The sequence below is a fragment of the Bombus terrestris genome, chromosome 17, assembly GCF_910591885.1.
Source record: "Bombus terrestris chromosome 17, iyBomTerr1.2, whole genome shotgun sequence".
NCBI classification, from domain to species: Eukaryota; Metazoa; Arthropoda; class Insecta; order Hymenoptera; family Apidae; genus Bombus; species Bombus terrestris.
This window is the reverse complement of record NC_063285.1, coordinates 6853544-6880924: the sequence shown is the minus strand read 5'-3', so window position 1 is coordinate 6880924 and position 27381 is coordinate 6853544. Positions and strand designations below refer to the sequence as shown.

Sequence of the window (27381 nt, the reverse complement as noted above, 5' to 3'; positions counted from 1 at the left end):
TTGTAAACCCCCAAAATAATTTTAAAAAAAGTATTCGCTACCTGTTATGAAAATATTAATAAATATCTGACTAGTGGTAAAAGTATATATGTAATATATTTTTATAGAGTTAGCGCTTCATAGGATAAAACGTACATAAATATTAAAAAAATAATCTGCATCAAAGCGTAAAAAAAATGGGTTTAAAGACGATTTCATGCTGATGCCAGATAATTATTCAAAGCCCAATGATACACGATATACAATGCTATGGTAATCCAATACCAATATAATGGAATCCAGGAGCGTTAATCTTGTATCGTGTTTTGAAACGCTTATAAACAGCTCCGCAATATAAACATTGTTGAAAATATATTGGAGCACTTGAAACAAAAAATATCAAGTCACCATATTTCATCAAGAAATCATTTAAAGCAGGCTTTTTTAGGAGAATGGAAAAATATTTCAAGTAGAATACTCATCGAGTTGATAAATTTAACGTCACGAGAATTGCAGGACATAATAGAATCGGAAGGAACCTTCATTAATAAGAAAAGGCCGCGAACAGTCAGGTTCCGAATTTGCAAAAATTTGCGGCTAATGTTCCCTTCAAAATGTCCCAAAAAAGTGGAAAATTGAAATTTCGAAAAATGCTTCCAGCGTTACCTGGGGAAAACTGTTACCTAACGAATGAACTTTGATTTTTTGATTTCAGATGATCCAGCACCAAGTTATGAGCAATAATTGCTGCCATTGCCGTATTTTTTAATATTTCTTCGTGAAAATTTTATACAATATTTTTCGAATGTCATACTTTAATGTACTATTGGTTTTAGTAAAGAAATTTTAACTGTGTCGTCACAAATAATTCACAAAAACATGCCTTATTTTTGTACGAATTAACCTTAGCCCCCCTTAAGCAGAGCCAAATAGTCCTTTGGGGCACTTCATTTTGTTTTTGGTTGAAACGGTTTCGTTCATTTGTACTAAAAGATATTTTCCCAGATGTCTAACAATTTTCGCTGGCTGGCGGAAACAGTTCGGTATAAATATTGGGATGGCAACTAAGTGATTACGGATTTTGTCTATACCACCTAATGACAAAATCCGCAATAAGTTAATTGTCAACCCAATATATGGAAGCAAATGCACTCAGATCCATTTGCGAGAAATACTCCCGAGAAAAATTTGCGATAGTTTTACTCTCACGTGGACACGTACCTCTAAGGAATTTATTGCAGATAAATGTTTTCTATTACATAACGGTGCATTATATAATTATCAATTAACAATTTCATAATTATTTATTAAAGGAGGAAATAAATATATGTCAATAAATAACTTTTATTTTATACAAATATCCTGAGCTTTATGTATAATTTAAATTTTAACGATCTCTTGAGGCAACAAAATTGCATAAAATTATTTGTTAGGTATGTATGTTATATTTGGAGGTGAAATTGTATTTGCAGTAATTTCAAATGCCACTTGAATGAGTCGATCGTACCATCGATTGACATAATAACACAGTAAACTTGTAATAATCGCAGGATTAATTACACAATTCTCGTTAATTCCATGGTCGTCATCCCCACCACGACAAGGGGTATGAAGGGAAGAAGGATGTCCACAACGCACCGAGAAGCTGAATGACAGGCCGCGGTGAAGTAGAGTCACATGATTCAATGTCACATATCGCTGAAACGGTGTACGTTGGCACTGATTAAGATAAAGTCAAACAAGATATAATTAAAATTACATTTACCTTTTGATATTCATTTAATTATCGTTTATTAAGTAAGCGGATATGCGTCAAATTACATCGCGTTTGTTGCTATTGTTATCATCACCATCAAAATCAGGGATATATAGGAAACATGTCGGTAAAAGTTTCATTCATCGCAAATCAAAAATAAGAAGATTTGACTTTTAATGAAAATAAGAAAAATAAACGTCTGTATATTTTTTCTCTTTCACTCGCGTTATCTACTGCTACTCTCGGTACATCTAAAAGTGCGTATCCATTCGCATGTATCATTGTTGCGTATCATCGTTGCGTATCAGCGTTGCACATTATCGTTGCATGAATATCTGTATTTTGTATATAAAAATACGACTCGTCGCAAAAAATAAAATCTCAGTTTCTTCTGCACTGCAATGTAAATTTTATTTAATCACTCTTTTATGTCGCACGAATAATGGAAAAAATAACAGGAAAAAGCGTCAATATACTCACGAATCATTAATATGCGAATGCATTCGCTCAACGTTAGTTTTTACTTGCACGTGATCGGTAATCTTACAGCGCAGAGGAGAAAAAGCGTAATAATCAGAAAATAAAGCATTATTTCATTCCTAATTAGTAATCACAAAGTCAATTACAGATACACGCTCGCACTAACGTCAACAGTACGTTATTTTATTCAAGATCACTGTCATTGCACCGTTTTAAATTATTTTTCCTGTTATACATACGTCGTGACAAAATGATAAAAAAAGAAAATCATTTTCAAATCCATGAAATATCGTTTCGAGAAATTCGTCCATTATTTCCTGACTCGAAGATGGTATCCCGTTGAGGGTAGGCATCCACATTGTAAATTCGACCAATCGCGGTGAGACGCGATCGCGAGGAAGCGCATCAACGGGAGTCGTAAATTCCCGTTACGATTCTACGAATCAACACCGCGTGATCAAGGAATCGAGCGACACCACTAAGCTCTGGGTTGTGTTCGACGGATCAGCGTCAAGTAACACTGGAATATCATTAAACGATACTTTGCTCACCGGACCAAAGTTGCAGGAGGATCTATTCGACATTCTACTTAGATTCCGGTCTCACCAATATGTTCTAACTGGTGATATTGAGAAAATGTATCGACAGATACCAATACGCCCAGAAGATAGGAAATATCAACAAATTCTGTGGCGCAATTCCAACGGTGAAATTGACGCCTATCAACTTAATACCGTGACGTTTGGGTTATCAGCCGCTCCATACTTGGCCCTACGGTGTCTCAAACAATTGGCAGACGACGAGGGACACCAATTCCCACGAGCGTCATTGGTATTACGGCACGATTTCTACGTAGACGACGCCCTTACCGGAGCTGATACGAAGGAAGAGGTACTGTCGATCAGAAAGGAGCTCACCGACCTTCTGCAATCAGCCGGCTTCAACATTAGAGGATGGGCTTCAAACGATCCGGACATACTGAGGGGGCTATCCGAACAAGACAAATGCAGGAAGTTACAATTGGGTGATTCTCAGACTCTAAAAACCCTCGGGGTTTTTTGGGATTCCCAGGTTGACGCAATCCTTTATTCGGTCAATACCCTAGCTGATCTCCCACGGCTTACAAAGCGATCAATACGTTCTGTGATAGCCAGAATATATGATCCATTAGGATTGCTCGCGCCAGTGATCATTCGAGCAAAAATTATTTTGCAACGTGTCTGGTCATTAAAAATCAACTGGGATGAATCACTTCCCGCAGATCTGCATTCGGAATTGAGCCGGTATTACACCCAATTAGCGTTAATAAACAACGTTCGGTTTCCACGCAAAACAGTAATACCAGCAGCGACTAGGATGGAACTCCACGATTTTTGCGATGCCAGCGAGAAGGCTTACGGAGCCTGCGTCTATATCCGCACCATTAGTTCCGATGGCACAATCCAATCCCATCTACTCACCGCGAAGTCAAAGGTCGCTCCGCTCAAAATACAGTCTATCCCACGACTCGAACTGAGCGGAGCACTACGTCTGGCTACCTTGATCGCATTAGTCCAGAAGGCTATAACGATCAAGATTTCTCGAATCGTATATTGGACTGATTCCACCATCGTGCTGCAGTGGATCAAGTCCTCGCCGCATATGTTAAAGACATTTGTGGCGAACCGAGTAGCCGAGATACAAACCAAGACCAACCTCTCCGACTGGAGCCATGTACCTACCGCCGACAATCCAGCGGACCTCATCTCACGAGGTCAGACGCCCAAGGAGTTCCTGCGCCCGTCCATTTGGAAAAATGGACTAGAGTGGCTCCAGCAAAACGAAGAACATTGGCCGACATGGAACCCAACTCCGTTGGGCGAAGTCCCTGAGCAAAAGAGGTCACCTTCCTGGTAGCGAACCCCGTCGACCATACAATATTGGAAAAATATTCGTCTATTGAGATAGGTATAATTTTTGTGCTGGACTAGGTCGAATGCGTAGTGGAGATGTTTGTATGTGGATATCAGTTTGTGGAGATATGTGTGTGCGCGGCGACTGAGAAACAGATGAATGTAAACAGTTTCGTCGGTTAACAGTCTACGAAAGGTCGGGTATGGAAGAAAGTGCTAAGACGCGTGCAAGTGTGTATCGATGAATATTCTAGAAATCGTTTATAAAATAAATATATGTCTACATTAATAGTAATGCCCAGTGTAAATTTAATGTCTCCATAGCAATATTTCGGTCATTAAGATCCACAATTTTCAACATCGTCATGGTCAAAACTAACCAGAGTCGTCGCTCCTTGCCTTCGAGGGAGACACAAGCAAAACCGGGCGGTATTCCTAACCGTAGATGAACTCAATTCGGCAGAAAATAGATTGTTACGATTCCTACAAAACATCCATCTTTCGAAGGAGATTCGCAAGGAGGAGGAGATTCCAAAAAGATCGGACCACGGCCATGGGAGGGAAACTCCAACGTCTAAATCCTTTCCTCGACAATGAAGCGATATTACGAGTCGGAGGACGACTCAACAACTCACAGATACTCTTCCACCAAAGGCATCCGATCATTTTGCCGAAATCATCAGTTTTTTTTTATTTATTTATTGAAATTTACAATTTGTCCAATTTGGACATTTGGTGGAATTTTTTAACAGTTATATTAGCATGTTGGTGGCTACCCCCAGCGGGGTACCATCCTCGTGTTTGCTAGGTTATGTCCTTTATAAGGTCTGCTGGGTGCTTCCTTTTTAGTCTTCTGTCCATGTTTATGGTTTTGTACGTTTCCGCAGCTAGCCGGTTTGGGTGTGTTGCTATTCTTGATTTGTATTTTTCTGAGTATCTGCTAATTTCTTCCTTGACCGTTGGGATTCCCAGGTCCCTCCGTATATCTTCGTTTCTGACGTACCAAGGTCCGTTTACTATTGTTCTAAGGATTTTAGCCTGTATTACCTCTATTTTGATATATGGCTCATTGCTGCCGTCCCCCATGATGGTATTCCGTACGTCCAGATTGGTTTTATGATCGTTTTATATATTTTTAATTTATTTTCTATGCTTAATTTGGATTTTCGGCTTGTTAGCCAATGCATTTGTCTCCTTGTTTTCTGTATTTTTTCTACTATTGATTTGGTATATAGTTTCCATGTGAGTTGTGTATCTAGGTGGAGTCCTAAGTATTTGACATGCTTTGTTTGTGTTATATGCGTGCCGTTCAATAGGATGTTTGGTGGTATCTTTTTTCGTAGCGTGAATGTAATATGGTTGCATTTATTGGGGTTTGCTTTTATTTGTTTTTCTTGTAGCCAATTTTCTATTTTGGTGATATGTTCTTGTAGTATTTTGACTGCCGTTTCTGGGTTAGTATGCCTGATTAGTATAGCTGTGTCGTCCGCGAATGTCAATACTGTGCTGTTGGTAGTTGTTGGTATGTTCGCCGTGTATAATGTGTATAGTATTGGGCCTAGGACGCTTCTTTGTGGTACCCCGTCCTTGATGTCTTTAACTTGAGAATCTGTGTCCTTGATTTTTATTACGAAGGTTCTGCCGCTTAGGTAGGATTTTATTAATTGGTGTATTTTATCCGGGAATTGGAGGGCTGTGCAGTATTCCTTGTTTTCTAATGCTACTATTATTTCGTTTATAACCCTGTGCATTTGCTCTATCGTGGAGTGTTTGTTTCTGAAACCAAATTGGTGGTATTAGTTAATTTGTCTCTATTATTGTTTTTATCCGGCAATATATTATTTTTTCCAGTATTTTGGAAAATACTGGAAGCGGTGATATTGGTCTGTAAGATGCAGTTTGGTGCGGGTCTTTGCCTGGTTTATGTAACATTTTGATCTGTGCTAATATCCATGGTTTGGGGAAGTATTGAATTCTTAGAATTGCATTGAATATTATTGTCATTAGTCTTATTGCTTTTGGCGGAAGGTTTTTCAAAATTTTACCATTGATTAGGTCGATTCCTGGTGCTTTGTTGTTTTTTGTTTTATCAATTATGTTTCTAATTTCTTGTGCTGATGTTTGTGCATCCTCCTCCGTATGACTTTTGAGGTTGCTGTTGTTGATGATGTGTGGTGTGATTGTGTTGCAGAGGTGGTTGGAGAATTCTTCAGCTTGTTCTTCGTTGCTTCTTGCCCATGTGTTATCTGCTTTTCTGATTGCTGAGACGGGTATTATTGGCTTCCTTCTTTTCTTCGTGGCTTTCCATAGTGAGTAGTTGGTGTTCTCGTGTGTGGAGAGTGTCTCTATGAACTTTGCGAATTGGTTATTGTTGTGCTCCTTTATTTTGTTTTTTATTTCCTTTGCAAGTTTGTTTAGGTGTTTTTTGTTTTCTCGAATTCTATATTTTTGCCATTTTGCTTTTCCTTTTCTTTTTTCTCTAATTTTGTCGAGTATTTCTTGCGGGATTGTTATTATTTGTCTGCTGGTTGATTCGGGTGTAGTGGTTGTCCTTACTGCTTCTTGAATAGTTGCTGTCAATGTTGCTACTGCCCGTTCTATGTGTTCTGGAGTTTTCAACGGGATGTTACAGTTTATTTTGCTTTCTATTATTTCTTTGAAAGTTTGCCATTTGGTGGTTTTATTGCATAGTGTTTCTGGTTTGCTATAGTGTATTGGTTTGTTTCTGTATTCAATTATTATGGGTGTATGATCGGAGCTGAGCTCGAGGTTGGTTGTTATTTTTAGTTTATTTGTGTTTAGTCCCCTTGTAACTGCAAAGTCCAGAAGATCTGGTTTTTTGTTCAGGTCAGTCGGCCAATATGTCGATGTTCCTGTGGATAATATATTGAGGTTATTATTTCTAATGTATTTTTCCAGTGTTCTGCCTCGAGGTGTAGTGTTTCTTGACCCCCATAGCGTGTGCTTTGAGTTGTAGTCTCCCGCTGCGATGTACTTGTCCCCTAGGCCCTGGAAGTATTCTTCCCACATTTGTGATGTTATTTTGTGTCGCGGAGGCACATATACTGCTGACAACTGGAAGTAGTTGCTGCTAGTTTGAACTGTAACAGTGGTTGCTTGTAAATATTCTTTGTTAACTTGGCTGTGTAGATAATGTTTGATATCGTTTCTGACTATCTCTGCTGTCCCTCCGTGAGCTTTTCCTGAGGGGTGTTTGGTATCATATATGGTGTAGTATGGTATTTTCAAGTAGCTTCTTGTAGTGAAGTGTGTTTCTGAGACAAGTAGTATGTCTATATTGTTATTGTATCTGAATGTTTTAATTTCGAGGGCCCGTTGTTGTAGGCCGTTTGAGTTCCAGGCTGCTATTTTTAGAGTGTCCGTTTTTATTTTTTGCTTAGCACGTTTGTAATTAGTTGTAGCATGACTGTGATTTGTTGGGTTTGCTGTCTGAGTACTGCGTTTTGTTCGCTTATCTTTCTGGTTAGCATTTCGGTGTTCTTTATGGATTGTTTGAGCAGTTCTTTGATTTCTGCAGTGTCATTGTTATTATTGCTGTGGTATTGGTTGTCTGTATGTGTCGATTGGCTGGTTATTTGAGCGTAGCTTAGACTACCAATGGTGTTGGTGCTGATGGGTTTGGAGTTTGTTGCTTGCTCTGTATTTGGTATTATTTCGGGTTTTGTGCTGTCCTGTTGGGCTTGTGTGTTAGTGATTGTCCTGCTTCGTAGGGGCGGGAACAGTTTGCGTTGTAATTGTTTCCTAGCTTCGCAACTTTTGTAACTGGCTGGCTGTTTTCCGTTGCAGTTGTAGCATTTAACCTCCTCTATCTTTCCCGTGGATGGGCAGTGTATCGTAAGATGATTTTTTGCGCATTTAACGCATGCCGGGGTTCTATTGCAATAGTTTTTAGTGTGTCCGTATTGTTGGCACCTTATGCATTGTGGGATATCTTTTTTATGTCTAGGTGGCTCCACTTTTACTATTGTGTTTAGTAATTTTTCTATATCGTATATTTCTTTGTTGTTGTTTCTAGGTTCTAGTTCAACTAGGAATAGCGGTAATGGTTGTTTGGTATCGTACTTGTTAATGTTGTTAATTGACCTTACCTGGTATACGATTTTTGTAATCCCCTGATTACTGCTTTGTAGCTTTTGTCGGTTTTGAGCTGGTAGGTGTGATACGCTGCGTTTTTATCCTTTAGTGATCTTGTCACTTTTCTGAATATTTCTGGGGTATTGGTTTGCACTTTCACCTGGTCTATTTTTATCTGTTTGATAACATAGTTATCTTTCCCTGCAGTGTTGTTTAATAGTTCGATGAGGGGGTCAATTATTTTCGCATCTATGTATATCGGTGGTGGTTTAGGAATGCGGTTTGTCGGACTTTCAGTTGGGTCCGTTGCTGCCTCTTCTGGCAGTGCGCTGAATGGATTGTGCAGCTTGATATCTTGTAGCCATTGTTTTTTTTCATATGTATCAATTTTCCTCGCGCTTGCGAGCGGGGTTACCTTCCGTTTTTTGCTGGAGGTTGCCACCGTCCAGTTTTCTTCCTGGTGTATTGGTATGTTTTGCTCCCCGTCGGATTGTGTTGTTTCCATAATATCGGCTTTTTTCTCTACATATGTAGAGTCTGTAGCTTTATTTATGAAATATGTTTCTCCGGAATTAACTATTTTTATTGGTGGAATCTGCATGATTCCACGTTTTGTCGATGGGCGTTTACTTTGTCCCTTTCTCTTCCCTCTTGCCGCACTTTCACTGGAGCACTGTTTTGCACGTCCGTTTAGGTCGCCTGCCCAGGCGGAACTGCTGAGCTCAGATTGGCCCAAATCTGCGTCAATGGATTCACCGCTTAATTTGAGATTGCTCATTTAGACATTTACAAATTCATTGGCATAACGTAAAAATGTATTAATTTCAGAATTTATCTTTGGTTATAATCACTAGCATTGCCTCCGTATATTCATGATGTTATATTCTGTGTGTTATAACGTGTTTTATCTCTGTTAATATATTTATAAAAACTTGTTTGTCCACAGTAATATGCGAATGTACGATGCACAGAAACGTAATATTTCTTTGTCTGTCTTTCGTCATCACATCAAAGAAATAATACGCGAGTATGTGAAGTTGATACGCAAGAAATGGATAGACACCTTCTCATTTCTGTTTTTCGAGATACAGTCGTTTTTATGTCCACGTTATTGAAGAACTTGGCCTCGATTTTTTTACAGTTATGTAATATTTTCTACTTGTACGTTAATAAATATTTATTTTTTGTAGAATTGTATATGCAATCACTCTAAGTGCGTCACGCACAAGTCGATCGTACATCTGATTTATCTGTGGCGGCACTCGACAACAAATACCGCCACTGACACTAACTACGGTCGGACGACGACAGCGCAGTGGTTAGCTCCTTAGATTACGAACGTTCGGGACCCGGGTTGCAATTCCGGTGACCAAAATCCGATTTTTCTTCCACGCATCAAAAATGGAAGAAAAACAATAGTACCCTGTCACAGGGTAAATTTGCCTCACTATGTGATAAGATAGGTAATCCCAACCGCCTTATCATGAGTCACCGCCAGGGTAACGTCCAGTCATCTTAAATATGATACATCCGTACAACCGAAGTCCAGAGTAATATCCAACCATATGATACATCCGTACGTCCAAAGTTTTTCTCCCACTTCAATAAATAAAGGCATATAAATACTCCTCCCGAAATCACCCGGGCGAGTCTACAATATTCCATCCTAAACCTAAAGTCTATCGTTGCGAACCATTGTACGAGTGTGTAAAAATAAAAAGTTCGATCTCCTGTTTTGACATCAACATTTCTTCAGTAAGTCTTTGAATTATTACGCGACATTTTGGCGATCCTGCCAGGATCCATTCACTTCAGTGAAAACGAAATTACGATTTCGGCATACGCGCATCATTGAACTTTGAAGGATCAGCGGACCACTGTGAATCTTTGTTACTACGAAGCCCTGCAGCAACTTTCAACGTTCCACTACGATGAAACTAGACGAGAGGACTACGGTCAGCGCAGAGCAACCTGCGAACAGGATTCGGAATCTAGAGCGAACCAGAGAGGAAACACCCCAGAGGATCGTCAACGGCCATAGCTACTACGATAAGCTAGAAATCTGGATTCATTTTTACATTACCGTGCGAGAAAACCAAGTTTTTCAAGCGTTTCGAGCCCGAATAGCAACGATAGTTCAGACTCGATAAGCTCGATTAGAAAAGACACCATTGATACCGCTTCTACAACTGGAGCTATGGACGATACGATTCGTACCATGTTCGACGCTATGCAAAAGCAAATCGAACTTCTTACGCAACGTATAGAAAAAACGCAACAGAAAATCAAAAGTGAAAACAAAAAAGCGTAAAGCGGAGATAAGACTGTTAGGAAAAATGGCCGAAATGAAGTTAGGAATTAGAAGACAGAAAACTATTAAAGAAACGACTAGTGGGAATTGTCAGGATAGTTTAGTTCCTGATAGTTTGAACAAAAGCTTGGAGGAAAAAGACGTTATTGTAGAAAATGAGGAGATGGTTTTGAAAGAATTTTCAAAAGAATTGCAGTCTAACGTAGAAAATTCTTATGAAAAGAAAGTATCAATTGACACCGATTCACAGGATTATATTTTCATTAAAAGAGACTTAATGTTTGATGCCGATAGCTTGACAGAACACCAGAAAGAGTCTTTGAAACAAAGGAAAGAAGATATTGCAGCATTGTATAATGATTTGTCACAATCTTCGTCACAAGATACTCAAAATTTACAAGAATGGGTTGATAAAAAAAGTAAAAGTTTAGGAGAAGCAGAGAAGGATCATAACAAGAAAGGTAATATTTCAATAAGAAATATCTTGGATGATGATGCAAATAAAGAAAACAAAATTGAGATGAAGGAATTAGAAGCAGTTAGTAAATCAACTGCTGAAAATGATGCAAAATCAACAGACAATGTTGAATAAAATATATCATCAGAATCCGTACAAAAAGCAAAAGATAATGCTCACAGTAATGAAAATTTGCTTATAGAAGACCAAATGATGACAGCGAAAAATACTTGTGACAGTACAGAACAAAATACTTCAGCAGATCTTATGTCGAGAGATTTAGATGCTAATACACAAGAGAAGTCTTTGGAAAATAAAAATGACAAAAGTCTATCTCCATCTATGTTAGATAGTAGTAAACGGCGCAATCATTATAATGTTGCTGTAAAGCCTGCTACTTCGCCAAAATTTGAAGAAATTGTTTATAACCAACCAAGACAGTCAAACACGAATAAAATTTTTCAAAGCGCTTTAAAGACGAAATTAATCGAAGACAAGTCTGAAATAATTAATAAACAAAAATCATCGGAAAATATAGAAAATAAATTGACTAAAGAAGGAAAAAGAGATATTAAACAAAAATCAATTTCAGATAGTGAAAGCGAAACAACTGATGCGCGTCAACGAGGGGAAGTTCTTTTAACGGACATAACTAATGATAGCGATAGGTGTAAATCTGTAGAAAATGATAATGCGGTAACAAGTGTAATAGCAATTGATGAAGCGAATTTAAGCCAACGTACTAGGAATAAAATATCTCGTTTACATACAAATATAGTATTTGATAGTTCCTTATCACGTAGTCAGCGATCGAAGAATTGTGATGATAAAAAGCAACCAGAAGAAAACAAAGGTGGTAATATTGCAAAGAGAGAAACGAAACATAGAGGCAGATCTATCAGAAAAGTCGAAGAAAATACAAAAGAGGAAACTGCAGAGACAGAAGTCAATTCTAAAGGTAGAAGCCACATTCAAAATGATATGGAAGATGTAGTAGAAGATTCACAAGAATTATCTAATAAAAATAAGTTATCAAAAATAAGAATTGCACTTAATAAAATTGAAGATACAAAAACTATTTTACAGAAAAAAGAATTCATTAGAAGGAGGAAAAGAAGTAGGGGAAAAGAAGAAAATGTACAGACGGAAATTACTTAAAAAAACATATCAGATGATAAATATGATTTACTTTATGAAAAAAAAACTCCATAAACTGCATTAAGAATTTATCTATTTTAGTGAGGAGAAAGAGAAAGGATAGAGGAATTGATCAATGGACTGTGAATTTTGAAGCGTTTGTGAAAAACGTGCAGTATTTCATAAAATATTCAATGTAAAGTATTTATTATAATATTCAGATAGAATGAGGAAAAACTGAATCTGTATAATTATCCATAGCTTACTGATCAATCATGCGACTCATTTAGGATACTAGAGGTAACTCGAAGCGTAGTAAATACGACGATTTATTAAGTACGGTATATCTGGTATACGACACACTTGCACATGTTAAATTAATAAATAAGTATAAAAATCAGAAGAAAAAAAGCCCTACTCAGCACAAGGACGTGCAGCTCATATGTTAGTAACAAAGACAGTAATAAATAGTAACAAAACAAGCAAAAACTGAAGTTGAAGACTATGTAATAAATTAAGATGAAGAACATACAGTTAAAAGAGTAAAATCCAAAGATACGGTCAATGATATGTTGCTGAAAAAGAGGAGAACATGCACCTATGTCGAAAAAGGTTGATAAAATAACAGCAACATGTAGCAGCAACAAGAGAAAATAAGCCAAATTTCTGGAAAAGAAACGATGCTCAAGAACTCGAAATTTCTCGAGTAGATATGCTAAACAACAAATTTAATGAGCAGTTGAAAAAAAAAACGTGAAACAGCAATAGAAGACTTAAATCAATTGTTAGAGCATCAATTCATAAAGTTACCTTAAATGAAGCAAGTTTGAAAATAGGACAACCTTCTGATAAAATTGAATGTTTTAAAGAAAAGGATAGCCAGATACCGAAACGTAATGAATTACTCGAAGAAGAACAGAATAAATGGAGAAGTTTAGAAAAAAAAAACGATTACAGAAAAACTTGAAAAAGAAAAATCCCGTCGAGAAACAGCTGAAGATGAAGTGAAAAAGCTTTCCAAATATAATGAGTAACTTCTAAAAAATTATCAAGAAATCCATCAAAAAAAATATATATATATATATATATATATATATATACACGCTGAGGTTGTTCATCATAATCACAGGCAAAGAATTAAACATGTATCTCAACTGAAAGATAAAATCAATCAACTCGAACAGGATGTATATGCGAAAATGAGGACAATAGAACAACAGCACAAGCTGATAGAAAAATTGAGAGCAGAAGGAAAACATGCGCATAGTAAAGGAAAAGAGAACACATGATGTACTTCCACTAGGGGCGCATGATCCAAAATTAGATAGTAAAATAAAAGGTTTTGTTACTGAAAAATTAAAGAGATTTCATGACAACAAAGGCATTGCCATTGCAATGTATCAATGTGCACTAAAAATGCAAGCAATGTGGCGATTACTTTTAGAACGCCGCAAGCACCACGAAAACACAATCGAGACCAAACAAGATCAAGTTCAAAAGTGAAATCACATGGGCTTATTACTGCTAACGGCCAAAAATTAAAGTACGATCCCGAGCATCAACTCGCTGATCTTCAAGTAGAATGTGCCAACAAAACAGGATGACACAAGAGCTCGAGAGGCAACACCGAAAGGACATAGAAATAATGACTAAATTGCAATAAGAAATTTCATATGGTTACGACGAAAAGCATCAAACCGAAGTAAAGCGCCTTCATTCTCAGCTTTTGGAAGTTTCAGTTTGGAAGTTCTTGAACTACAAGGACGACTATCTTCCCTTCAATGTGAAATAGACGAACTAAATGGTGAATATGGAAAAGTGCAGTAAATATTTAAATGGACAATCCATGACTTCTTAAGTAATTGTAACAATCATGATGTTTTACCAAGGAACAATTGGATAAAGTTCACGGTGACATTAATCAAGTAATATAAAGTAATATATAAAAAAAATTAATAAAGTAATATATAGTGCTGTAGGAACAGAACTCATTAATTTTTCGATTATTGCGAGATAATACGAAAGTTACTGTCTTCTCATGCATTTTCCACTGCATGTGTTTAGTTGCATGTATTCTACATTTGATTTGTGACTCCTGCTCGAACAGCCGAGGAGGACGGACGTGTCTAGACGGTCGTCCTCTCTAGGTATAAGTGAATAGTGAAAAAGTGCTTCAATATAATAGTGCTGCAAAGTGATAATGAGGAGGAAATAAAATAGCAATGCAGATACCAAATATAAACATAGCAACAAAAGGAGAAACATATTATATAAAAACCAAACAAATTAACATGGAGACAGAAGAAACAAAAGAGCATCGGGGACAGGAAGATAGCAATTCAGAACATGAAAGATACTACCAGGACGAAAGCTGGAAGCTAGCGAAGGCTAGCAAAAAACGCAAAACAACTACAGACATAAGTGCCATAGGAAACCCAGTTACAGAAAAGCAGCGATGGCTGCAAGAATTACCATTAAGTAACCCCTCCAGCTCACTAACGGAAGAAATAGACGCTGACCCCGTAAATAAAACCACTATCCAAACAAATCATATTACAAAACCACCACCAATCTTTGTTGAGGCCCAAATAATAGAACCGCTCATCGATCTACTAAATAATCTAGATGAGAAAAACAACTACACAATAAAGCAAACAAAATTGGAACAAGTAAAAATACAAACAAACACTCCAGAAACATTTAGAAAAGTTATAAAAGCATTAAAAGAAAAAAATGCTATCTACCACACGTATCAGCTTAAAACTGAAAGGAGCTATAAAATTGTCATAAGAGGATTGCATCCTAAAACGAACACACATAAACTAAGCGATGAGTTAGCTAAAGTTGGTCATCAAACAAGAACAATAAACAATATAACAAGATTCGACACAAAGCAACCATTACCACTATTCTTAATAGAACTGGAACCCAGAAACAATAACAAGGAAATATATGATATCAAACAAATACCAAACACAATAGTAACAGTCGAACCACCACGACACAAAAAAGATATACCTCAATGCATGCGGTGTCAACAATACGGACACACTAAAAATTATTGCAACAGAAGCCCAGCTTGCGTCAAGAGCGCAAAAAATCACTTAACTATACACTGCCCATATTCTGGAAAAATAGAAAAAGTTAAATGCTACAACTGTAACGGAAACCACCCAGCCAGCTATAAAGGATGTGAAGTAAGAAAACAATTACAACGTAAACTGTTCCCGCCCCTACGAAGCAGGACAAGCACTAACACACAAGCCCATCAGGACAGCACAAAACCCGAAATAATACCAAATACAGAGCAAGCAATAAATACCTAACCTATCAGCACCAACACCATCGGTGGTCTAACCTATTCTCAAGTAACCAGCCAACCAACACATACACACAACCAATACAACAGCAATAGTAACAATGACACCGCAGAAATCAAAGAACTGCTCAAACAATCAATAAAGAACACCGAAATGCTAACCAGAATGATAAGCGAACAAAACGCAGTACTCAAACAGCAAACCCAACAAATCACAGTCATGCTACAACTAATTACAAACGTGCTAAGCAAAAAATAAAAACGGACACTCTAAAAATAGCAGCCTGGAACTCAAACAGCCTACAACAACGGGCCCTCGAAACTAAAACATTCATATACAATAATAATATAGACATACTACTTGTCTCAGAAACACACTTCACTACAAAAAGCTATTTGAAAATACCATACTACACCATATATGATACCAAACACCCCTCAGGAAAAGCTCACGGAGGGACAGCAGTGATAGTCAGAAACGATATCAAACATTATCTACACAGCCAAGTTAACAAAGAATATTTACAAGCAACCACTGTTACAGTTCAAACTAGCAGCAACTACTTCCAGTTGTCAGCAGTATACGTGCCTCCGCGACACAAAATAACAACACAAATGTGGGAAGAATACTTCCAGGACCTAGGGGACAAGTACATCGCAGCGGGAGACTACAACTCAAAGCACACGCTTTGGGGATCAAGAAACATTACACCTCGAGGTAGAACACTGGAAAAATACATTAGAAATAATAACCTCAATATATTATCCACAGGAACACCGACACATTGGCCGACTGACCTGAACAAAAAACCAGATCTTCTGGACTTTGCAGTTACAAGGGGACTAAACACAAATAAACTAAAAATAACACCCAACCTCGAGCTCAGCTCCGATCATACACCCATAATAATTGAATACAGAAACAAAGCAATTCACTATAGCAAACCAGAAACACTATGCAATAAAACCACCAAATGGCAAACTTTCAAAGAAATAATAGAAAGCAAAATAAACTGCAACATCCCGTTAAAAACTCCTGAACACATAGAACAGGCAGTAGCAACATTGACAGCAACTATTCAGGAAGCAGCAAGGACAACCACTACTCCCGAACCAACCAGCAGACAAACAATAACAATCCCGCAAGAAATACTCGACAAAATCAAAGAAAAAAGAAAAGCAAAAGCAAAATGGCAAAAATACAGAACCCGAGAAAACAAAAAACACTTAAACAAACTTGCAAAGGAAATAAAAAACAAAATAAAGGAGCACAACGATAACGAATTCGCAAAGTTCATAGGGACACTCTCCACACACGAGAACACCAACTATTCACTATGGAAAGCCACGAAAAAAATAAGGAAGCTAATAATACCCGTCCCGGCAATCAGAAAAGCAGATAACACATGGGCAAGAAGCAACGAAGAACAAGCTGAAGAATTCTCCAACCACCTCTACAACACATTCACACCACACATTATCAACAACAGCAACCTCAAAAGTCATACGGAGGAGGATCCACAAACCACTGCTACCACAGCCGACAAGGAATACACCATACCTAAAACATCGGCACAAGAAATTAGAAACATAATTGATAAAACAAAAAACAACAAAGCACCAGGAATCGACCTAATCAATGGTAAAATCTTGAAAAACCTTCCGCCAAAAGCAATAAGACTAATGACAATAATATTCAACGCAATTCTAAGAATTCAATACTTCCCCAAACCATGGAAATTAGCACAGATCAAAGTGTTACATAAACCAGGCAAAGACCCGCACCAAACTGCATCTTACAGACCAATATCACTGCTTCCAGTATTTTCCAAAATACTGGAAAAAATAATATATTGCCGGATAAAAACAATAATAGATACAAAAAAACTAATACCACCAATTTGGTTTCAGAAACAAACACTCCACGATAGAGCAAATGCACAGGCTTATAAACGAAATAATAGTAGCACTAGAAAACAAGGAATACTGCACAGCCCTCTTTATAGACATAGAGAAAGCATTCGATAAAATTAACCATGAAAGTCTACTACAAACAATTAGGAAACAATTCCCGGAGCAAATACTCCACTTAATAAAATCCTACCTAAGCTGCAGAGCCTTCGTAATAAAAATCAAGGACACACTTTCTCAAGTTAAAGACATCAAGGCCGGGGTACCACAAGGAAGCGTCTCCTAGGCCCAATACTATACACATTATACACGGCGAACATACCAACAACTACCAACAGCACAGTATTGACATTCGCGGACGACACAGCTATACTAGTCAGGCATACTAACCCAGAAACGGCAGTCAAAATACTACAAGAACATATCGTAAAAATAGAAAATTGGCTACAAGAAAAACAAATAAAAGCAAACCCCAATAAATGCAACCATATTACATTCACGCTACGGAAAAAGATACCACCAAACATCCTATTGAACGGCACGCATATAACGCAAACAAAGCATGTCAAATACCTAGGACTCCACTTAGATCAAAAACTCACCTGGAAACTACACATCAAATCAATAGTAGAAAAAATACAGAAAACAAGCAGACAAATGCATTGGCTAACAAGCCGAAAATCCAAACTAAGCACAGAAAACAAGTTAAAAATATATAAAACGATCATAAACCCAATCTGGGCGTACGGAATACCACTATGGGGGACGGCAGCAATGAGCCATATAAACAAAATAGAGGTAATACAGGCTAAAATCCTCAGGACAATATTAAACGGACCTTGGTACGTCAGAAACGAAGATATACGAAGGGACCTGGGAATGCCAACGGTCAAGGAAGAAATCAACAGGTACTCCGAGAAACAGTTCGCTGTCGGGTGCCGAAGCGTGCAGACGTGTCTCTAGTGCCCAGTGAAGTTCGAAAGCAACACGTGTTACCCAACCGTCGAAAGTGAACACAACGTGCTCCTATCTTCCCAAGTGTTTCCTATCCGCCAGAGAGAAGAAAAGCCTACGCAACTAACCCCAACCCGATCCCTGCCGCATAGCCTCACGACTAGTTATTCATATTGAAATATCTAGCTCGATGATGGCCCAACAATCACGACCAGGCTCGCCTGTGCAAACCCACCACTACCCCGCGCTACTCCCCCCGTGGCAGAAGCTCAGCAGATCCCCCCGTGCCAACGACGCCAATAAGGCGAAAAAAAGCAAAACCGAACCAGCAGACATAATCTCGAACGAACAGCCATCAACGCAAATCAACACCCACAACAGGTTCGCAATCTTGGAATCCACCAACGACGCCATGGAAACCGCAGGCTCGCCACCTAACCACCACACACAGAGACGCCCCCCTCCCCCACCAATATTTATTAATGATGTCATAGACATCCAGACAATGACCAAGTCCTTAGAGAGAGATATCTCCCAGGAGGACTATAACCTGAAAATAACCAACAATCAAGTAAAAATCCTGCCGACGAACCCAGAAGCTTACAGGAAGCTCACCAAGACACTCAGGGCCCTGAATGCCAACTTCCACACCTACCAACTCAAGGAAGAAAGATCTTTTCGGGTGGTGCTACGAAACATCCACCACTCCGCAGACATCGACGAACTAAAAATAGAACTATCGAAACTCGGCCACGAAGTCACAAATGTCAGCAACATAAGGCATACAGTCACAAAAGACCCGCTATCCCTATTTTTCATCGACTTAAAACAGAAACCAAACAACAAGGAAATCTACAATATCAGTCGCCTAATGAACGCCATCGTTAAATTCGAACCACCGCAAACCAAAAAGGAGATAGTCCAATGCAAAAGGTGCCAAAGATATGGGCACACGCAGAAATACTGCAACCACACCTTCCGCTGCGTCAAATGTGCAGGTACACACCCCACCGACCAGTGCAGGAAATCACCGGAAACCCCAGCGAAGTGCATCCACTGTCAAGGTGACCATCCTGCCAACTACAAAGGCTGCTCAGCCTACAAAAGTCTGTACTCAAGCAAATACCCCAAACTTAGAACAAAAGAGGAAAATCACCAAACACCCAGCTCGCCGAAATCCACAGTTATCCCAATCCCCCCAATCAATCAAACACCCAGCCCTATCAAACTCACCACTCCATCAAACTCCTATGCCCAAGCGGTACAAGGCACTCAAAATACACCAAATAGCCACAGGGATCCTCCCCAAAATAGTGCCCCCACCTCACCTAACACAGACAACGTCTCTAGACTAGAAAAGCTAATAGAGAAACAATCAGAGCAAATAAACAATTTGCTATCGCTATTAACATTCATCATGGACAAATTAATACGCCCAGACACAAAATAAAACCAAGACGCATAGCTCTCTGGAATGCCAATGGTCTAGCGCAACGCAAACTTGAGCTAGAACTCTTCCTAAAACACCAGCTAATCGACATAATGCTCATATCTGAAACCCACTTCACCGACAAAAACTACCTGAACATAAACGGATACAAGTTCTACCATACCCAACACCCCAGCGGAAAGGCCCACGGCGGCACCGGAATCATAATCAAAGCAAACATCAAACACTACGAGCTTCCACCATTCCAGAAAGACTACCTCCAAGCAACAAACGTAGCAATAGACGACTATCATGGTACAATCACCACCTCAGATGTATACTGCCCTCCCAGACACTCCATCGCCAAAGAAGACTTCGACCACTTCCTGGACACCCTGGGCAACAGATGCATAGCCGGAGGAGACTACAACGCTAAACACACCCAATGGGGTAGCAGACTGGTTACAGTAAGAGGCAAAAACCTCCTCAACAGCATAATATCCAACAACCTCAACTACCTTACCACATACGAACACACACACTGGCCCACCGACACAAACAAAATACCCGATCTCCTTGATTTCTTCATAACTAAAAATATCTCGCCAAGACACGTCCAAATCAATTCCTCGGCTGATCTCTCCTCTGATCATTCCCCCGTGATAGTAACAGTCAGTTCAACTATCATCGAGAATACACCTAATGGCTCCATTCATAACCAACACACCAACTGGCAGCTCTTTAGAGAAGTCTTTACCCACACAACTTCAGCCTCAACCTCACTAAAAACCAATGACGAAATCGAAGCAGCCACGGAATACCTAAATGAGAGCATAATAAACGCTATCCGCGTCTCCACACCGGCAAAAACGTCCATCAGCAATCACGAATACCCCCAGTACATACTAAAAAAAATAGCAGAAAAACGTAGACTAAGAAGGATATGGCAGACCCATAGAACACCGGAGGACAAACGCAAACTAAACAACGCAACTAGAAAACTATCCAAAACCATAAAGAACTACAATAATGACCGTTTTCCCAAATATCTCGCCAGCCTGTCCCCCACAGCCGACTCAAACTACTCACTATGGAAAGCCTCCAGGAAACTCACGCGCCCTCCACAAATAATACCTCCAATCCGCCGCCCGCAGGGTGGATGGGCGCGTAGCCCTATAAAAAAAAGCCAACCTATTTGCCAAACACTTGACTGAAGTATTCCAACCCCATTCCTCCATAGCCGCAGCGGACGTCACCGAATACCTGCACACTCCCTTCCAAATGTCCCCTCCTATCCAACCCTTCACTTCTGCAGAGATCATAGAAGCAATCAGTCGCCTAAACCCCAAGAAAGTAGCAGGTCACGACCTAATAGGAAATAAGGCAATCAAGGAACTCCCCATAAAAGGGATTGCACTCATCGCATCAATCTTTAACGCCATCCTCCGCCTTGAACACTTTCCTAAGGCGTGGAAAATCTCACTAATCACCCTCATCCCCAAACCCGGTAAACCAATATATGAAGCCAGCTCCTATCGCCCAATCAATCTCTTACCTACCCTGTCTAAACTATTCGAGAGGATGCTCACGAACCGTCTCCTTCCACTCCTAGAAGAATTGAAAACTCTCCCAGATCACCAATTCGGCTTCCGAAAACAACACTCAACAGTAGAGCAAATCCACCGCATAACCCACATGATCAGCCAAACTCTTGAAAAGGAAAAATACTGCTCAGCCGTATTCCTAGACATCCAACAGGCATTCGATAAAGTATGGCATGAAGGGCTACTCTACAAGCTTAAAAAAATCCTACCCCACCCATACTACTCCATCTTAAAATCCTACCTAACCAACAGACAATTCATAGTCAAATGTCTAGGCGCCACTTCCGCAACATTCCCAATAGAATCCGGCATACCGCAAGGTAGTGTCCTCGGACCCCTACTATTCTCCATCTACACTGCCGACTTACCCATATCAAACGAGGTAACAATAGCAACATTTGCCGACGACACAGCACTATTAGCTACCCACGCAGACCCGGCAATTGCCTCATCCACTCTCCAGCGAAGTCTCGACTCCATGGAAAAGTGGTTCCAAAAATGGGACTTTAAAATAAACGAAAAAAAATCCTCCCATGTAACCTTCACGCTCCGAAAACAAACCTGCCCCCAGGTCACCATTAACAACACAATAATCCCAAGCAAGGACTCCGTAAGATACCTGGGCATGACCCTGGACAGGAGGCTAACCTGGAAAAAACATATCTCGGAAAAAACAAAGCAACTAAAGGAAAAACTAAGAAAATTCTATTGGCTCACGGGCCGACGCTCCAAACTAAACATACAGAACAAAATAACCCTCTACAAGGCCGTAATGAAACCTGTCTGGACCTACGGAATCCAACTATGGGGAACAGCAAGTAACTCCAACATTGAAATACTCCAACGCTTCCAATCGAAAACGCTAAGATCCCTATTAAATGCACCCTGGTATGTTACCAACGAAACAATACACCGAGACCTCAAGATACCTACAGTCAAAGACGAAATACACAAGTCCAGAAGCAGATATAACACAAGGGTCAACAACCACCACAACCCACTAGTCACCCAACTACTGGACACGACGGACCAGATCCGCAGACTAAAAAGAAAATACCCACTAGATTAAATCCTTAGTCCTCCTAGAATCAACAATATAATGCTATTATAATCCATGTCATTGTATCACGCCAAATTAAGTTACTAAAAATTCTCAACGAGAATTGATTGTAAATATTCTAATAAATAAAAAAGGAAGAAATTAGCAGATACTCCGAGAAATACAAATCAAGAATAGCAACACACACAAACCGGCTAGCTGCAGAAACATACAACATCATAAATATGGACAGAAGACTAAAAAGGAAGCACCCAGCAGACCTTATAAAGGACATAACCTAAGAAACACGAGGATGGTACCCCGCTGGGGGTAGCCACCAACATGCTAATTTAACCGTTAAAAAATTCCACCAAATGTCCAAATTGGACAAATTGTGAATTTTAATAAATAAATAAAAAAAAAACATTTGATTTGTAGTTATTATTCAAGAAAAAAATGTGCTAAAAGATAGAGTCTATTAGAAAGCACTCAGTATTTTGTGAAAGCAGCGTGTACTTTCGTATGTTTGTGGGGAGACGCGTTATCGAAGAAGCGCTCCAACGGGAGTCGTAAATTCCCGTTACGATTTGACTAATCGACGCCACAAATCGTTCGATCCCTTATTTCTTGTAGGATAATAAGGGTGGTTGATTGAATATAACGTTGCCATTAACAGGTTATTATATATTTCAATGATCCAACAACTTCAATGCAATACAAGATTGCATATGTGCAACGACAACTACGAACGAGTACGACCTAAGACTCCTTTCGTGTTGGCGACGACGATGATATATCTTCTGTCGATTGAATGTCTTCGACTTGTAGATTCTTGCTGGTCTTCTGACTCCTGTTGTTCCTTGCACTGACCTCTGACTCGAGTTGATTTAGACTAACTGGTCCATCTTGTGTTGTTACGGAGGAAAGTTCGGTGTGGGTGTGCCCTTTGAACGAAGAACGCGGATTCATTATTCACACTTTTCTTCAGAAAAGTGAGGGTAACGATCCGCGATGTCGATTGGTTATAACTTACGTTAATGCATGAAGGTATGAGGAGGAAGCCTCCTACCAAAGTGGCTCATGGGTGACCTTGTTCGTGAGAAAAACCAGCTTTTTCGTTAGACAAATATTCGCTTTTCCCATTAGGTGACTACCCGCTTTTTCCATGATTTTTAAGAGCGCCTAATAAACCCAAGGACTTTCCTAAGTACCAGCCATAAACCGAAAACACTTATAGGATTAGAAAATCCCTCCGGATCAGTACATGAACTTGAAAACATATATTAACAATTAAGTTGAAAGTTAAGGTTTATAGTGGGTCCTTAGGTTTATTGAGGGTCAGAATGACGGTACGTGGACTGTAGGCTGTCAGGCAATGAAGGACGTCGCGCGAACCATCTCATGCGACGTAACAGAGCGCGCCAGAACGTGTTTCTACAATAAGCTGGTTAGCACTATCAGAATTCGCCAAAAGTGTTTTGCAACAGTGGATAGTAATATCTAGCGTGTTTGCAGATGTAGCTAAGAAAGAAATGTGTGATACTGCCAATATAGTATGTTGTTATTTCTGTTTATCCTTTGGATAAATCTACCACGTTGTTGTGAGCCGAAAAACCTTTATTGCACTTTCTTTCATTGACTAGGGAAACAAACAAATCGATTAAATCTATCGATTATATTTAGAACTATCTTCTAGTTACTATTTATTGTAACTAGCGCATCTGCATATGGATGACGAGCGTGAACTCACGTTGACATTTTCAACATAGTATTTAATTCTTTTAATTGTAAAATTATCAAGCCTGTTAACAATGCTCCGAACGGTAAATTCGTGTAATTAATTGTTTTCACTATCTCTCAAGTAATCGAAGCGCTGTGCCTAGCTATGGCTGAGCGCCGGTTATATATATAGGAAAAAGTTGTTCAAAATATTGCAACAAATTTAAATTTCACCAAAATCGGTTTATGAATTGTTACAGAATATCATTGTATTCCATTAAGCAGAGAACTTTTTTAATTTGCTTGCGTAAGCAATACCATACGTCATCCTTCATTTACATTAATAGAATGATGTCAATACTAATGCCAATACAGTTACAAGTACGAGACAAATTATTCCGTTCTAGATTCATTTATGTTTTTGTCTTCTTCATTAACATCTAAACGTTAGTAATAAAACAAGTTAATAAGCATGTTTATATGATTGATTTGTAGATTACATTGCAATTAACATTTAGGATGTAGAAGTCTGTGTAGAAATCTGTGTAGAAGTCTGTGTAGAAGTCTGTGCGGAAGTCTGACGTAGAAGTTTCGATAACAGTAGAATTAAATTCTAATTAAGTGAATACATATATTTAAGAAGATATTGTATACTGCAATGGTACAAACGTCAAAGCAAATAAGACGCAAACATTTTTTAATTTATTTAGATAAACAAGCAATGACGTAAGCACGGTGGAAGGAAAATAAACTATGTTCTTTATATCGTATATTACGTTGATATTCGAATGGTTCTTCATGGTTCTTTAAGAGAGTAACAAATCTCTGCGTAGACATGGCAATTAATCCAACTGAGCGCTATGCGGGTGTCACGGTAGAATTCGACTACCCATGTGATAAGACAGCAAATTCCAAGCGCCTTATCGTAAGTGACCACCGAGGTAGTGTCCGGTCTCTCTGCCCGTTCCCATGGACATATCACAAGTGCAACCAAGGTCTTTTCCCACTCCCGCGAATAAAAGAATATAAATACTACTCCCAAAATCGTCCAAGTCAGTCTTAATCAGTCCGAGCCAGCCCGAATTACTGTACAAATTGAGTAAAAATAAAAGAACGTGACATTTTAATCACTTGTTCAATATTTTTTACATGACACGGGCACTGTTAGGATACAGACCGTTTGTCCGTTCGAAGGACTTTAGTTAACTAAATCCTAAGATTTATAGCGGTTCCTCATGCTAGCTGAACATGTACTGTGAAGATGCATCGACATCTGGTAATCATCTTACCCGAAGAATAAGGTCTGTGTGTGGCGAGCCACGGGACAGAAATCGTTGAAATGTTTACTGTCGCGTGCCGCTACACAATGATGTGAAACAGTTGACTGCGAAACAGTGGACAATCAGTGCTTATTGACATTTTTATTTCCCTGACATTTACATAAACCATATCATAAAAGTTTCTGACGAAATGTGCAAAACTGTAAACATTGTTTCAAAACACAATTATTATAAAATATTCTGTACATCATTAATGTTAATAAAAATGAACTATTACATTTCGTTAATCAGACGTAGCTTGTAGTTACTGTTATCTAATCTTTACCTATCACTTGAAAAATTAGTCGTAGAATCGCCTTTTACACAAAATCAGCTTTTTTTTTTTTTTTTTTTTTATTTATTAGAATATTTACAATCAATTCTCGTTGAGAATTTTCAGTAACTTAATTTGGCGTGATACAATGACATGGATTATAATAGCTTTATATTGTTGATTCTAGTAGGACTAAGGATTTAATCTAGTGGGTATTTTCTTTTTAGTCTGCGGATCTGGTCCGTCGTGTCCAGTAGTTGGGTGACTAGTGGGTTGTGGTGGTTGTTGACTCTTGTGTTATATCTGCTTCTGGACTTGTGTATTTCATCTTTGACTGTAGGTATCTTGAGGTCTCGGTGAATTGTTTCGTTGGTAACATACCAGGGTGCATTTAATAGGGATCTTAGCGTTTTCGATTGGAAGCGTTGGAGTATTTCAATGTTGGAGTTACTTGCTGTTCCCCATAGTTGGATTCCGTAGGTCCAGACAGGTTTTATTACGGCCTTGTAGAGGGTTATTATGTTCTGTATGTTTAGTTTGGAGCGTCGGCCCGTGAGCCAATAGAATTTTCTTAGTTTTTCCTTTAGTTGCTTTGTTTTTTCCGAGATATGTTTATTCCAGGTTAGACTCCTGTCCAGGGTCATGCCCAGGTATCTTACGGAGTCCTTGCTTGGGATTATTGTGTTGTTAATGGTGACCTGGGGGCAGGTTTGTTTTCGGAGCGTGAAGGTTACATGGGAGGATTTTTTTTCGTTTATTTTAAAACCCCATTTTTGGAACCACTTTTCCATGGAGTCGAGACTTCGCTGGAGAGTGGATGAGGCAATTGCCGGGTCTGCGTGGGTAGCTAATACTGCTGTGTCGTCGGTAAATGTTGCTATTGTTACCTCGTTTGGTACGGGTAAGTCGGCAGTGTAGATAGAGAATAGTAGGTGTCCGAGGACACTACCTTGCGGTATGCCGGATTCTATTGGGAATGTTGCGGAAGTGGCGCCTAGACATTTAACTATGAATTGTCTGTTGGTTAGGTAGGATTTTAAGATGGAGTAGTATGGGTGGGATAGGATTTTTTTAAGCTTGTAGAGTAGCCCTTCATGCCATACTTTATCGAATGCCTGTTGGATATCTAGGAATACAGCTGAGCAGTATTTTTTCTTTTCAAGGGTTTGGCTGATCATGTGGGTTATGCGGTGGATTTGCTCTCGTATTGAGTGTTGTTTTCGGAAGCCGAATTGGTGATCTGGGAGAGTTTTCAATTCTTCTAGGAGTGGAAGGAGACGATTCGTGAGCAGCCTCTCGAATAGTTTAGACAGGGTAGGTAAGAGACTGATTGGGCGATAGGAGCTGGCTTCATATATTGGTTTACCGGGTTTGGGGATGAGGGTGATTAGTGAGATTTTCCACGCCTTAGGAAAGTGTTCAAGGCGGAGGATGGCGTTAAAGATTGATGCGATGAGTGCAATCCCTTTTATGGGGAGTTCCTTGATTGCTTTATTTCCTATTAGGTCGTGACCTGCTGCTTTCTTGGGGTTTAGGCGCCTGATTGCTTCTATGATCTCTGCAGAAGTGAAGGGGTAGATAGGAGGGGACATTTGGAAGGGAGTGTGCAGGTATTCGGTGACGTCCGCTGCAGCTATGGAGGAATGGGGTTGGAATACTTCAGTCAAGTGTTTGGCAAATAGGTTGGCTTTTTCTATAGGGCTACG

At 39.2% G+C, this 27381-nt stretch overlaps 2 protein-coding genes across 2 annotated transcripts; both read left to right on the top strand.

The window, feature by feature from the left end:
* The first annotated feature begins 2851 nt into the window (after positions 1-2851).
* On the top strand, positions 2852-4111 carry LOC105666840. Its single transcript, XM_012319137.2, has one exon. It carries the CDS (start codon positions 2852-2854, stop codon positions 4109-4111), a length of 1260 nt encoding a protein of 419 aa, XP_012174527.2.
* Positions 4112-10538: 6427 nt separating this feature from the next.
* LOC105666839 (telomere-associated protein RIF1-like) lies at positions 10539-13610 on the top strand. The gene is made up of 5 exons (XM_048413676.1): positions 10539-11055; positions 11119-11325; positions 11563-11960; positions 12398-12551; positions 13411-13610. The coding sequence occupies exons 1-5, from the start codon at positions 10539-10541 to the stop codon at positions 13608-13610; spliced, it is 1476 nt and encodes a 491-aa protein (XP_048269633.1).
* The last annotated feature ends 13771 nt before the right edge of the window (positions 13611-27381 follow it).